General features: G+C 40.7%; 1 protein-coding gene across 1 annotated transcript in view; it reads right to left on the bottom strand.

The window, feature by feature from the left end:
- Positions 1 to 15,767, bottom strand: part of LOC136427036 (rho guanine nucleotide exchange factor 28-like) — an 88,902-nt gene that overhangs the window by 52,960 nt on the left and 20,175 nt on the right. Inside the window, exons 5-19 of the mRNA XM_066415754.1 lie at positions 12,801 to 12,984; positions 12,112 to 12,216; positions 11,585 to 11,814; positions 10,279 to 10,343; positions 8,365 to 8,440; positions 6,547 to 6,618; positions 5,136 to 5,300; positions 4,603 to 4,685; positions 4,289 to 4,379; positions 3,569 to 3,729; positions 2,706 to 3,025; positions 1,944 to 2,167; positions 1,297 to 1,418; positions 711 to 858; positions 75 to 132 (exon numbers count right to left, since the gene is read on the bottom strand). Coding sequence (XP_066271851.1) covers positions 75 to 132; positions 711 to 858; positions 1,297 to 1,418; positions 1,944 to 2,167; positions 2,706 to 3,025; positions 3,569 to 3,729; positions 4,289 to 4,379; positions 4,603 to 4,685; positions 5,136 to 5,300; positions 6,547 to 6,618; positions 8,365 to 8,440; positions 10,279 to 10,343; positions 11,585 to 11,814; positions 12,112 to 12,216; positions 12,801 to 12,984 — 2,104 coding nt within the window. The remainder of the gene's footprint in view (positions 1 to 74; positions 133 to 710; positions 859 to 1,296; positions 1,419 to 1,943; positions 2,168 to 2,705; positions 3,026 to 3,568; positions 3,730 to 4,288; positions 4,380 to 4,602; positions 4,686 to 5,135; positions 5,301 to 6,546; positions 6,619 to 8,364; positions 8,441 to 10,278; positions 10,344 to 11,584; positions 11,815 to 12,111; positions 12,217 to 12,800; positions 12,985 to 15,767) is intronic.

The following is a 15,767-nucleotide window of genomic DNA, read 5'->3' as shown; positions in this document are numbered from 1 at the left end:
ATGATTATCATAATATAATACATCGTAGTTTGTACAATATAGACTTTCCAGTCAGCCCTGTCATGAAAGCCTACCGTGTAAACGGGTGCTGCGGTCTCTGATGCATCACGGGAGGCACTTCTGGCTTTTTAACTGTAGGGAGAAAAATAGTTATAGTAATAAATTATTACCCTTCATTCCAAAACTGCCATTTCATTTTCTAGGTTCTTGAAAATTTCTTTGCAATGATTCATCAAGCGGTCAAGATTAGAACAGGGGGTAGGACGGAATACTTAAATTTGGCTACATACATTCCAGTTGATAGTGTGTATAAATTGTATAATACGTCGTGTACATATAAATTGTCTCCTTGCCTCTCTTATACAGATGGCCATATTTCTAATGAACTATACTTGTTCCACCATTGAGACTTTTTCAGCTTTCTCTTTTGCTCACATCATTACACTGTCCACACACCAGTCTCAGTCCTTTTACAGCAACAGCTTTTTTCAAAGGACTGGATATCATTGAACTCTCTACAAAATACAACCCACAAGCCTTCAAAACCAATGTTCACCACCATCTCCTAGCATAGTCACCATGCACATCTGGGCACTGAACTACTAAGATGGTTGGAGATATAGATCTCCCACCAGCTTAGTTCAGTGCCCACAAGCGGTCTCTTGGACTTGCATTGCTAGTAAAGGAAAAGTAAGAAAAACTTGACTCACACTCTGGCTGGTCATCGGTGTAAGCGTGCTGCAGTGCGGAGGTGGAGACGGCCTTGGTGAGACCAGGTGAGCCCAGCATCTCCTTCTCCAGCTGCACAGGGGACATGCTCATGCTCCGCTTCTTCAGCGTCTCATCCTCATCAAGCTCCTGAAAAATAGGTCAGGTCTTAGACAGGGCAATCAGACATGGCAAACTTTACTCTCCTATCCATATTGGTCCAAGTCGTCCGACTAAGATATACCACTGTGGGTGTATGGCAAAGGTGCAAATGAATGTGTAACACAGACATAAAAGCAAACATACACACACGTTGATGAAGGTTAGACATTCAGGTAGTAAGATACGCCAAAAATGACTGACGAAAGATAGTGGATGCTGCCTGAAACGTCTGACTGTTTCGAAATTTTATCCAGTTGCTTGAGTAACTATTTTTGGAGAAACATATCATAGTACAAAGACACACATACACATACACATAAGACATTATACAAGCCAAAAAACAAGCTATATGTGAACATAAAAGTGTGGGACATAGTAATTCTGTTATGATGGCTTTATTATTATGGTACAAGAAAGCTGACTCACCACGATGGCTTCCTTGATGTCGATGCCGAGATCTCCCAGGGATCCTGCGGAGCTGGACTTGACGTGGTGGGGGGAAGGGTGGTGCTGGGGGGAGGGGTGGTGCTGGGGGGACGCTGTGCTCCCTGGGGCGGGACAAACAACAAACCTGTTAATATACTGCATACTAGGTAGTTCCATAGCCTTTTGGGGGCCTTGGGGCCTTGAACCTTGAACAAACATCTAGCAATGCCAACATGGGAAACAATGGGTTTTTATTCTCTACTCAGCCCTGTCCTCCTCTGCCATAGGGCCAGTGAATTGTTATCCACTGTGTCTAGGGCATGCGTGGTGTTAGAAGATGGAGCCCATCCCTCTCCTTCCAATGTCTTATACCTCCCCAATCAAAGTCAGGAACCCATTTTACACCTGGGCGGAGTGAGGACAGTTGTGTAAAGTGCCTTTCCCAAGGGTATAGCATCAGTGGCATGTCAGCCAATTCAAACCCAGGACCTCTGGGTTTTGGGCCAGACGCTTTAACTGTTACACCAACACGACGCCACTAACAAACAGACAAGAAACCTAAATTCATCTATTTCTATTCATCTATTTTGCAGTGAAGATGCAAGTGAAAGTAAAACCACCATGAAAATGTAGTTAGCAGCTCTGACCTGTCTCTGTGGATGTCTCGGACAGCAGAGTCCCGCTCTCACTGATGTCCGACTCAGGGGAGGTCGCGGTGGGGTCAACGACCTCCTGATCCAGTGGGGAGGGCGTCCTGGTCGCGTCGTAGGCGGGAGTGATGGGCGCATTTGGAGAAATGACCTCCTTTGCGTCGTGGAACTCTTCATCACTGTCGTTGTTGTTATCCGCCTCGAGGTGGTTCATACTGTGGCTGGAGAAACAGATTTCAACAGATAAGTCAAATAAGATACTTCACTCCATTGTTCTTTCTTTCTTTTTTCTTTCTTTTTATTTCGCACAGGTAAAAAAATTTTACATACATATGACAGATCAAGTGTAAAGCGTAGAGGCAAATAGGTCAGCAAATTTCCTTCCTGTTTCAGTAGCAGGGTATATTTTTACAGGAAGGAGTTGCTAGCCCTCCCCTTTAACATGCTCAAGGCAGCTCCTCAAACATGGGACCCTCATTTTACGTCCATTTCAAAAGACGGGTGCAGCCCCAACCGAGATGTTAACCAAGTTAGCAACTAATTGGAACCAGGAGCTCAACTGTGAGGCTGTTACCAGTTGAGCCACAGGAACATCCCTTCACTCCATTGGGGATGGATTAAATAATGCTGGGTGTCACTGCTGCAGTGTGAAGAATGAGGTCCCAAACATGACCGAGCCTATATTCCTCCTCATCACAGTTTATTAAAACTTTGAAAATCGCCTGTCAATGAATACAATAATCAGCAATGTGACAGTACCTTTTCAGCATGGTAGCCATCTTGTCTTCGTCTGACATCTTGATGGGGCTGATCGGTCCCCAGCTGTGTCTCCGTGGCGACTGCGACGGTCGGGACGCCTGGACCTCCTCTTCTCCCTCCTCATCACCCTCCCCCATCTTCTCCTCCTCCGCATCATCCCCATCATCTAACGTAGTCGTAGGCATGACGACCGCATCCAGCTGGATGGTTTCTATGTCGTACTCCTCGTCTTCGCCGGAGTCCTTGTCAGCAGAGATGTTGTCCACGTTGGTGCTGTCTTCTGTCACACCCTCGATGGTCATCTTGCCATCCTCTTCAACCTGAGATGGGAGTGGAAATGCATTCATTTATTTTTACACATTTAACACAAGCAACATTTTTCAGTGCTGTTTTTGCTCCTGTATTGAGCACTTTTTTTTTCAATTACATCGTGGCAATTTTCTGTTTGCCTTCTTTTGTATGCCAATAGACTCTAAATTTAGCACTTATGTGTGACTTGTATAAACTTAAGGATCTATCGAAGCAAAGACAAAAAAATACCAAATACAGCTCCAAATATATTGAATTGGCAAATAGTCCTCTGGATTGCTGCCTCTAAATCAATTTCATTCATTTGGCTATAAGAATATTGTTTTTGTCTAATGTAACTGCTGCCTAGTCCAAAGTTAATGTCAAGTTGCCAAATGCATTTTTGGGCAGGACTTACAAAAATGGTAACTCAAGAAATAGAAGAATGTTACACCTGTTTCCCTTTAAGCTATACTTTGTACAGTGTACAGGAGAAGTGCTTTATTGATCTTCTAGTAATACAGTTTACACAGCGTAGAGAAGTTTTTCTCCTAGCAACGGTGAGGCTGACTTACCCAACCCCGTATCTCCCTGTCCCTCTCCTCCTCTATTCTGAGGTCAGCTAGCAGCTCCTGGGACCCCACACGGGGAAACATGTCTGTGTCCATCCCCGAGGTCTCCTCTGGTCTCTCCTTCACAGGGAACATGGAGGATTCACTGGTGCACCGCGTCGCATCTGTGGCAGGGGGAAAATCAAACTATCATAAGTAAGAGTGGATAACAAAGTTCTTTGTACACAACCAGGTGTTTTATTCAAGCCGATGTTTCATCAACTGTCTGTCACCTTCCTCTGGGAAATACTTGCTGGTTCTATTTTGCACTACAGCTAGGTGTCACCATTAACAGATGGCAAGTGGAAAAATCAAATAATCATGAAGAAGATGGTACTAGGTTTTCAAACCTAAGCTAGCTATGGGACATCAGACAGATTCCACTGCTACCTCTCATAACTGGTTTAAACTACCACTGGTTATAACTGATTAATAACCATAAAAAAACACTGATTGTGGCTGAAGTCAGAGGCAGAGAGTTGAATCTTAAGGCTTGCCGAAAAGTTTCAATGAACAAGCCATCACACAGTCAGAGACACACTGAAAGACAGGCCCAAAACAATACAGTAACTTCAATCTCTCGGGGTGAAATAACACCAAAAATCACACATTTTCCTAAAAGAGTAGGTCATCAAGTACTACATTGCAACTTGTGAGTACATTTGTACATGATTGTAGTCCAACCTTTTTTCAGTTGCTGCTGTCTGCTGGAGGCTCCTTCAGCAAGGTCCGGGCATGAGCAGCTGAGACGAGACAGGTTCTCTTTCCTCACCTCCTAAAACAAAAGGTGGAGATGTGAATCCTTCCAGTCAGGGTGGAAATGTAAGGTGTAGAGGAACTTTGCACAATAATCATAAACATGTACTACTTCTTTCCACAACATTTTTACAAATATCTAACTATGATTTTATGCCTTCAGTCGTTTCACTATTTCTCTACTACTAACTACATAACAGATCAAATTGTATAAAAAAATTAAAAAGGAGAACAAAGCATACCTCTACAATAAACTGTTTCTTGTTCATCTCCCGAAGTCTCTGGATACCTTCGTTGATGTTGTGCAGTCGTCTTAAATTCTCATCTGCAGGAGGTAGAGGCAGAGTACATAATTATCGTTAATTTGGAGCATTATGTGGCGTTTGTCCAAACTACATAAAAAAAGGTAAGTAGATTTTCAGTATATTAGTAGTAGTAGAAAGTAGTAGAAAGTTTAAGCTTTATTTTCCTTCTTTTATTTTTACTTTTTGGTTGGGGGCATAAAATCTGTTTAATATGAATAGATGTCCAATTTGAGTCTCTTACGCCCCTGTCACAAATTCAGGACCTTCCAACGACTTTGCTCCTGACCACTCCCCAACCACGAACCTGGAATCCATCGTATTCTAGCTCCAGTTTGTCATCTGATCCCACATCCAAGCAAAATATGACTTTCCCGAATTTGATTTCTTGAAAATTTAGTGTGACAGGGGCTTAACCAAAACCACAACAAAAGTTACTGTAACTTTTTTTTAACAACTTGTTCTTGACTGACCTAAGACCCTGCTGTGCCCGTCCCCATCCCTCTCCGGAGTGGGCTGGGTGACGCTGATGGTGGGGATGCCTGTAGTCGACCCGGGGTCATCGGGAACTGGGGTGGGGAGTTCTGTAAACGGGTCGGTGTCGCTGGCCGACTCCTCAAGGAAGTCTGCCTCGCTACCTACAAGTACAAGATTTTTCAACAACATAATTATTATTATAATACATCACACAGTGGATTCCCCCTTCATTGATAAGGCCACACCAATTTATTTTCTTGGTTGACAGAATAACCAAAATTTTTTTTAAAATGCTAGATTGGAAAAACAACATGAAAACAGAATCTCAGAGGAATGTTTTTACTTTGGTGCACACAGTATATATCAGGGTGTGAACAGGGTCAGGTGCAAGTTTTCACCCCAGCCTTCAAGTGAATGCATCACACCGCCATATTAGGTTAGAAGAACTATTTGAAGTTGTGACGATCTGTGACTTGAAACTAAACTGTGAATGTACAGTCAAACCTGCCCAAGAAGACCACTCAAGGGACCATGACAATCTGGCAGGATTATTACAATCTGGTCTATGTGGACAGGTGCTCACTATGGACAGGATTCTTTTAATCAATGTTGTATCAATGGGATAAATTATGTAAAGGACCGCCAAAAAGTGGTCACATTGACCAGGTGGTCATTTGCACAGGTTTGACTGTACATAAAAAGGTATCATGATTTTCACTTCAAAATAGCACACAGGACAATAACAATTAATACGGAGATCACTATACTGACAATGTTAGCTGGTACAATATGTGGGATGAAGGGTGGTCACAACTCCTTTGATGGTTAACAGGTGCTAGCTCAATTTTAGATCATTGATTAATTTTCTTTGTTTTAAAATGGATGTGGTCTAGGTGTAGATTTGCCTTGTATTCCTGTGAACCAAATTGATTATTGAACAGATTTTCCACAAAAACTTATTGCATCACACATGTCATCAAACAAACTGCTTCTTGGATTATCTTCTCTTCAACAAGTGGGGTGAAATGTTAGTTCCACTGAATTCAAAAAAGATTAAACTGAATGTAAAAGTTAGTGGATTAAAGAAAAGTAGATTATCGTAGTAAAATTCACATTTCAAAGCCAACTATCCTAAATATACCCCAAAGTCAAGTTCTCACCCAAATTACAGAGAGCCATCAAATACGACAGACTGATGTAATGTGACTGGGGTATATTTAACATAGTCTCAGGCTTTTGCATTAAAAATTTTGCTTTGATTAATATATGGATGAATTGGCAGGGTGTATGGGTGAGTGAGTGATGTAAAAAGACTGAATCTTGAAAATAAAACAGCTGCAAATCAAAGATGACCATGATGATTAGTATGAACGGCATGTCACTGCTGTTAGGATCTGTTAGTGTTACCTTTACAAAACAGAGAACCATTGGTGTATCTAGTGGCCGGGCCTGACTGAACCATCACTCTAGTCCAATGTGCTGGAATAAACGAACGAACGGCAGGGTTACGGACTAGGTAGAAACAATTAAGTGTGCACAATTTAGAACTTCGTTTTTCAACTTCAATCACACCTTTTCGAGATAGGTTCCTGTCAAGATTATAAAGATTCTAAAATCAAAACATAATTTGAAAGTATTATTTTTCAGAAGTCATAGTACCCATTCATTCAGGTGTGAATGATTGACAACACATGTATATTGCAGATTATTTTTTTATCAGAATGACTGACCGAGTCCCCGAATTTAGTTTTTCATCCCATCATCTAATTCATCAATTGGAGATTGTTTACAAGTATTAAACCCAAACCCAGTGTCACTCTTATTTTCCTGACCGAATTTGTAAACAGCAGACATCTGATGATGCTAGTCCTGCAAGGCAGATGGCCACAGATGAACCTGTTTACCATACAGACAGACATGGGCACAGGTGCAGTGAACCCCTTTGGGATCCGCACCATTCAGAGTCACTTGTATCAGTAACTCACAGTCTGGCAGCCACGGTCACATTCATGGCTGTAGCTTTTGTCACACAGCTGATAATCCACCATGGCGGGCTATCATTCATTTGTCTCATTTGTATGTTAATATGTCGTTTATTTCAATCTCCTCTATCTAGTCCAGATTATGTGGGCACTGGGAGTTGTATTTATTCATAATAAGGTTTTGAATGTTTGAAATTGAGCAGTTGCAGGCTATGCTCAATACAACCAGAGTACATCTCATATCTACGGATCTGTTTTTGCACACTCCCTAACTCTGGCGACTTGTCATGACTTATAATATGATTATAGGCGACAACAATTCAATTTGTTCTTGGATAAGCAAATAATGCTGGAAAGGAATATGAATATGACAACAATATCTGGGGCAAAGTCTGTACCTTGGTACACAAAGTTTCAGGGAAAGAATATTATACAAGTTTTTCTCCCAATCCTGACTGTTTTCATATTAATCAAATGTTCAAAAAAAAGAAAATAAATTTTTGGTCTTTGGCTATTCTCTGTCTATTAGTGAATAATGTATGGTTGGTTTGCTATTTGGGTCATCGCTGAACCCTGGTTTTTGTGACCTAAATTGATTAAATGTGCACACTGTAATGTATTTTCGGTAATATGAGCTGTTACTGTTAAAACATATAATATGTCAGTGTCTTGTTAGGGCTTGAATTAGATTGTAACCTGCATCATGCAATTATTGTATGTTACAAAAGAACGAAAGTTTTCCGCCTTGTAAAAGGATTATAAAGTGAAAAATGGATACACAAAAACAATAATTAAAATCATAAAAGCCTTAAGAGGAGCTACTGCCTTGAAGTACATAGCCAAAATACTTTATAAATCTTTCGTATGATCATAGCTGTCGTACAACGGTGTCAAGCACCCTTGAAATTAAATAGAAATGCAGTAGGAGCTCAGTGACAATCAGAGGATCTTTGGTGTGATAGAACAGTCTTTACCAGTCTTTCATAATTAGCCCTATTATGCTGAAAGGACTTCCCATCTGTATCCAAGATAGGTAAATAAAGAAAGAAAGAAATTTCCTTGTTCGGTTCACTCACTGTTTTCATTATGATCATTATTATTATTACTATATGTTGATATTTCTGTTTGTACTATCAGTTATTTTATGTAACGCAGGGCCCCTCTGAAAAGCAGTGGTAACCACTGAGCAGGGCTATCCTGGATAAATATGACAGAATAAATAAAAATAAATAAAAAAACTCACCTGTCTCTGCCGCTTCCTGGTCCTCCCAGGAATCCTGCTCTTCCCGTACCGACGTCGGCGGACTGCCCAGCTCCGGCTGTAGACACACGCAATCCGTCAACAACATGGCAGGGACTGAACGGTCAAGATTTCACCTGACGACAAATCCTTCTGACTGTACAGAGTCACTCCGCCTGCACTACAAATCCAGGTCAATGTCCTACTTCTGGGGCGTTTGTTGGAAACAAAACTGTTTCTAGCTCATTTCTGTATCTGTATAGCAGTCAGTATACTATAGTAACAGCCCTTCACCATTCGGTAACACCCCTGGTCCAGCTTCAGTAAGGCCAGTACAACGGTAAATGTTCTTTGGCGTAACAAACCAGCTTCGCAGGCAAGCGGCACTTCAGCAGCTGGTTATATTACACCGAACGACCTGTCACACCTAACCTTTGCACATCAAGCTGTAAGTACTGTAAAGTTAAAAAGCTATCTAGTGAGGATGTTCCTACTGTACTTCCTACTGTACTTGTTGCCAACGAGTTCCACTCTACAATAGTTGTATACGGAAGATGTGCTCACTACTCCAAAACAACACCTTCCTTTTCCTAGAGCCAGGTTTTTATCTGAATGAATGGACAGTTTGGTAATCAGATTAACCTGACAAAGAAATCAATACAAAACCAAACACAGCTTGATTGTATTTAAAACATGGATTGTCCAATTTTCCTTGAAAGGGGTGTATCACTTTGAACATAATCATCTTATGCAATTAACAACATGATTTTGAATGTAACGAAAATGGGGAAAAGGTAAAATTCTAAAACCAAGATAGTCAAGAACCAACAAACTACTTTGCTTTCTTCAAAGGTTACAGAATGATGAATTATCAAATATTCTTTCCCCTGATGTCCACCAAAATGGTGTGTTCCATTGTACAAAAAACACAACAAAAGAAACTTCAATTGGTGATCACAATTTTCAATGGCCTTTCACACATTGGACATCCATATGCAAATAAGAGAAAGGGGAGACATAAATATGCAAATGAGTGTTCTTTTGCAGCAGATGATGGTGTGACAAATGTGATGAACTCTTCTAAAGGAGGGGGCATAGGAGGACAATCCAGGCATATTACACAGAACTGAACTTTAACAAAAGGTTGTCAAATGGTCTTTGACTTTTGAATATCTGCTATAACAAACCATCCTTACATGTCATCTGTAGAAATCAAAGATTATACTTTAATCATTCAATAGATCCAGGTGAATTGTCAATGAAACATGTAGTACTACATAAAAATCTAGAAAATTTTCAATTTAGTTCCAGCTCTAGCAAACAATACAGAAATCCTGCAAGGCATTGTTATTGTTGGTTTATAGTGACTGTGGTGTATAGCAAAAGAATGTCATTTCAAAATATGGCACAGTCTGGTACTGAGGTCTGTTGTCGGTATCAGGTATTTGATTGTCTTTAGGTTAGTTTATGATTTTTTAACTGGTAATCCGCTGAACTAAATCAACAATAACATGTCAAAGAGATGCATCGATGAGGTCATCTATTGTTCTGAACAGACGGAATCATAACAATGGCATGTTGGAAATGTTGTCTACTAGGTATACTGGTCTAATACACATTGTGATCAGGACACCATTCCCCCTAGATAGTAAGGTCTTCCCCCCTCCCAAAGATGGTTCCCCCAAAGTCATGCAATTGGCGTCTAAATATGTTAGAGGTACATACTTTTATGGCTGATGAAATCTGTAAAAACTAAATGTTATATCCCACATCATTACAGTAACTGTTCAAGCAGGTGACGAACTGAGAGCCATCAAACCCAAGTCTATATAATATATAGCTGCCGTGTCTCTTTCGTCCTCTGGTCAACATTGCATCAAGGGGGAGGGGGTGTCAAGAAAGCTTTGAATGTCTAACCTCTGGCATGGGGCTCTTCTGTCCGATCAGCATGTCCAGGTGCTTCAACACTGCAATGTCATCATCTGTGAACAAGAAAAAAATGTTATTCAGAATTCGAGCTCAAGAACAATTGAAGGCATGACAGCTGTCAAAATGTATATCCCTCATCAAAAGTAACACCAACCATTAACTAAAAGATGCTTGCAGTATTACAAATCACATGTTACATTAATTAAATGAAATGTAATTTGCAAAATAGCGAATAGCAGAGTTAGGGGGAACAATTTTCAAAGCCCTGGATCTACACTTTCTTGGTGGACGATGGTTAATTCTGTGGCTTTTCTCGGGCTGATTTGTACCATTTTCTGATCGCTCCTGTGTTCTTATATGGCCAAGCTTAATCGGCATGCCAATCCAGTCGATTTAGCTTGAAAGAACATGCAAGCGATAAGAAAAAAAGGTGCAATTCAGCCCCAAATGCCATAGAAAACCACCAGCAACACAGAAGGTCTGTGCAAGAGGCTAGACCTAAACATGTATCCCTGCTGTCCTTACCAGAACAAGTAGTGATGTCTGCACTCAACAATCATCGATAACATAAAACAGGGAGCACAAGGCACGGCACATTTAAATATTGGATGACGAGACTGTAAAGCTAAACGGCACATCACCTAAAAATGTTGTGTCAGCCACAAATAGGACAACCATATGGCCATCAATAATGTACAGGTGTAGTGCTGGACATGAATAATATATGACACAGCAGTACTGTCTCTGCAACCTGCTAGCTGTAGGCAGGGCTCGAAATAGTGGGTGCATGATTTTGAACCTTTGTGCACCCAAAATTGTAGCTATGCACCTAATTTTTGACTGTAGGTGCACCAGTGCACTAGTATACAGAAAATTCTTCAAATCTAAGCGTCAGAAAAATTATTGTGACCTTTTTTTGGACTCTGATGTATTGCTTGTTTAAGATTTTGAAGTCGGCTAGAGACTTTCAGATTGAAATTCTTAAGAGTCTTAAGTATATGGTTTGTATATAATGTTTTGCTGACATTCTACTTAATTTTATGTTGTGCGCCCAAAATTCTTTCTGTGCACCTAAATCACTAGGTTATGTGCACCCGTGCCCCAAAATGAATTTCGAGCCCTGTGTAGGAGACAAAGATATCGATATGGGACAAAACAGATCTGAGTAGATTTTAAACATATCTTGACAGAAGAATGGGCTACATTATTTTATGGAATTTACTTACTTTCAGTCATGCGTAACTTTCTTGTTTGTTTCGGTACAGGGACGTATTATCAAAGCTGGCAAACGTACCTAACGTGCGGGCCTCTGCCTCTGTGCTGAGTTGTGTGGAGAGCGTGGCTGACCCCAGACTGTGCCGCTTCAGTACGGCTGCCTCTTCCTTCCCTGGGGAGTCCTGTAGAACCTCACGTGTCTCCCATACACGGGGGATCGGGTTGGAGCTCAGGTAACTGTCAGGACTGACAGAAAAAATACATTTAACATAGTAACACACTTTAACTAACCGTACCCCTACCCTCCCCCTTAACAGGGGAGTCCTGCAGAACCTCATGTGTCTCCCACACTCTAGGGATCGGGTTGGAGCTCAGGTAACTGTTGGGGCTGACAGGAATCACAGACATGTCAACATTGAACATGGTAACACACTTTAACTAACCCTACCCCTGCCCCATAACCCTCCCCTTTCCCTAGGGAGTCCTGTAGAACCTCACGTGTCTCCCACACTCTAGGGACCGGGTTGCAGCTCAGGTAACTGTCAGGGCTGACAGCAATCACATGTCAACATTCAACACTTTAACTAACCCTACCCTTACCCTTACCCCAACCCCATCCCCTCCACCTTCCCTGGGGAGTCCTGTAGCACCTCACGTGTCTCCCACACTCTAGGGACTGGATTGGAGCTCACTGACAGGTAACTGTCAGGGCTGACAGGAAAACATGTCAACATTGGTGTGTCACTGTGAATGTCTGTAAAATTTCCATCTAGAATCTGTAGCTCTCAGCCAATGTTTTCCTATGATTGTTAGACATCCCCGTAATGAGATATGCAATAAAACAGTTACTCAAGCAACTGGATATTTTTCGGGAATGGTCAGACGTTTCAGGTAGCATCCACTACGTATACCTTTCCTCAGAGACACTGAGCAAGATCAGTCAATCCGTGGGTTTTCAACCACAGATATGCACTGCCAGGTACATTGTACAAGCAATTGCCAACCAAAGCTTTGTTGCCCTTTTTATACATCTCCAAGATCAGAAGTTTATAACTTTTTATATTAGGAAACTAAATACATTTAAGTTCGTGTGGTTTTTATTTCGCACTAAGGCAAATTATGGAGTGGTTGCGGTGGTTTTTGGTTTGCGGCAGCGCTATAGTCACATACTACTATAGCAGGGTATTGGACAAAAATGTGTGCAACGTTTTTAAGTTTGGTGTGAAACAGTCACCGCAAAAACCGCGAACATTAAACCACCGCAAAAATTTCTGCATTTACTGTAGTCTACTTACTTGGTAAGAAGTGCTGCCACCTCGTCATGTCCCGTCTTCTTGGCCAGGTCAGACGGGAGGTCGCCGTCCTTGTTGGGCAGCTTGATCGCCGCCTCGGCCCCGGGTTTCTCCACGAGGAACGCCGCCAGTCTCCGCAGTCCGAGACGCGCCGCGAAGTGCAGTAATGTCTCCCTGGGCTGGGGGTCTGGAGGGGGATAAGGGTATGATAATTATGATTAGAACATTCGTCTAAGCAGAGCTCAAAATTCAAATAGGTGTACTGGCATGCCTAACCTAAAAATTTATTAGGAGCACAGTGCTAACACAGCTTCGAGCTTTGGAAAACTGTGCATGTAATGAACTCACTTCTATAGCTTTTGAAACTTGAGACAAGTTATACAACAAAGGTTTCATTATTTCTATGACATTTATGACGTGGGAAGCAAAGTGCAGTAATGTCTCTAGGGGTCTGGTGGGGGATAAGGGGTATCATTATAAGGGTAGCTGTTTACAGACTGGAACTTATATTTTACTTACTCAGTACACTATCTTGTACAAAGATACAATCATAATACTATTACAGTATATGAAACATAAGCAGGTACTTGACAAAGCAGGCTCTTTTCTCCATAGACCGTCAAAAATGAATAGATTTTAGAACTCATTATACAGCATAGAATCCAATTACAGTCAAACCTTCTCAAGAAGTCGCATCCAGGGAACTGATAGAACCTGGTGTGTGTTGACAGGTAGTCCTCATGTAGAGATGTGCACTTGTATGATTTTATGTATTATACAGGTTTGATTGTATTTGACACTGTGATATACATCTATGCTGTCCTTTTCTTCACAGACCATCAAAAATGAATACTTTATTGAAGACTTTTAAATATGTCACCATACACAGTACACACTAAGCCATTTATTTGCATTACACCTTTTTCAATTTTTCGTGCGATTGTATTGAATTTACGGCATCTAAAACCATTTAGCATTGATTCTTTTGTGTACGAGACCACACAACTGGATTATACACCATCGCAAATGCGGGGTTGTTGGATTGGATTTTGTCAATTTACATATAGCAAGATGTCAGAGAATGCAATTAAAGGAAACCAACAGCTGTCAGTGTATATACGCCAAAAATAAGTTACTCGAGCAACTGGATAAAATATTGAAACAGAGTCGTTTCAGACAGCATCCGGTATCTTTCATCAGTGACTGAAGAAAGATCTGGTAGAACTAGGTTTTATACAAAAACTGTCTGTATATTAGTTTCTATATTATAGAAACCAGCAAACGGCCAAAATTTATGAAATTACTCCAAGCCAGGCTGAAAAGCTCACGCAAGAGCCTGGAAAAAAAACGCACAACCCCCTCTGTGAATCGGTACTACAGTTGACATGAACACATGAAACATAACTACATCTCTCTCTCTCCCTCTGTTCAGTAAAGCACTTGACTGTAAGATATATTTGGTTGGATCCCGAAATGTGTTCCATAATCATTAAGTATACAAAACCCAAAAAAAAACTCACCACTGCTGAGGGTATAGAAAGGCGACAAATAAAGGTTTGTATAATAAGAGTTTGCATATAAAAATGTTCAAATTGAGTGTGTGTGTGAGTGAGTTATCAAGGGGCTTTGAAGAGAGTCTTAGACACTCTTTGGCTCAACATCCATTCAATTTTATTTGCAAAGAAATTCCCTTATGCCTTTCTGACGTTAGTGACTGTTTCTCCTGGGTACTGATAAAAAAATGTAGTCTTTTTCAAGCACTGAAATGACGTGTGAAGGCCTGTTTTCAAAGTATCCATGTTCAACCAAGGGGCTTTGAAGAGAGACTCCTTAGTTAAACATTCATCCAATCATATTTTCAAAGAAATTCCCCTGTACTTTTTCTCCTGTGACCAGTTCTTGCGGGAATTACTTCTTTGTTTAAGTTGTACCTTTGATTTCTGGTGGTTTCAAAATGGTCGCCGGGTTGGCATTACCATTGCCCAAAGACTATGTATTGCATAATGCAACTTTTGATGTCATTCTCATGATTCTTCGAATTCACACATTAAATATTCTTTTATCCAGTATGAAGAACAAAATTTATTCCTTTATTGAAGTATGTTGTGTAAACAACTGCTTTGAACGTGAAAAGTTTAGAAAGTCACCAGGCACTTTATTACAAAAAACATGGTAAAGATACATGTCGAACAAGGGCTGTTTGGTCTAAGTACATTATCAGGATATATCAGAGGCTTCCTGGCTTAACTTATAGGACCTACATATAGCTGTCAGCGAGTAGAATTGATGGCAGTCTGGGTAAAGAGCTTCTTGGAAAATGGTAGATATCAGGGTATTTATCTATTGCTTCGGCATTGACACGTTGTTACATGAACAGCCAGGGTTGCCAACTTGCAAATAGCTCTTCTATTTTGATATTAGGATATATCTAAGGCTTCCTTCCTTGCTTCTTAACTGCCAGTAAGAAGAATTGATGTCAGTCTTGGTAAAGAGCTTCTTGGAAAATGGTCACTATGATATCTGGATATACACAATGTAGCTACATTGTATTAAAGCTTCCTGGCTCTTTAAGACATAACTGTTCAGTGAGTAGAATTAACGGCAGTCTTGGTAAAGAGTTTCTTGGAAAATGGTCGCTAAGATATCGGGATATATTTAAGGCTTCCTGGCTTGCTACTTTAAGACATACACATGTATATCTGTCAGCAAGAAGAATTGATGACAGTCTTGCTATTTGAGAGCTACTTGGAAAATGGTCACTAAGATATCAGGAAATATCTAAGGCTTCCTGGCTTACTGAGACTTTAAGACATAACTGTCAGCAAGAAGAATTGACGGCAGTCTTGGTAAAGTCAAAATCAAATCTACGCAAAAATAAACAAATTTACAGTACTGTATTATGATACGGCATCTATATAAACCGTACTTTAATATATCCAATGTTTATGAAGTCCTTACATAAGAGGTAAA

The sequence above is a fragment of the Branchiostoma lanceolatum genome, chromosome 2 (assembly GCF_035083965.1).
Source record: "Branchiostoma lanceolatum isolate klBraLanc5 chromosome 2, klBraLanc5.hap2, whole genome shotgun sequence".
NCBI lineage: Eukaryota > Metazoa > Chordata > Leptocardii > Amphioxiformes > Branchiostomatidae > Branchiostoma > Branchiostoma lanceolatum.
Note: the sequence above shows the minus strand (reverse complement) of the source record. Positions and strands in the feature narration are given on the sequence as shown.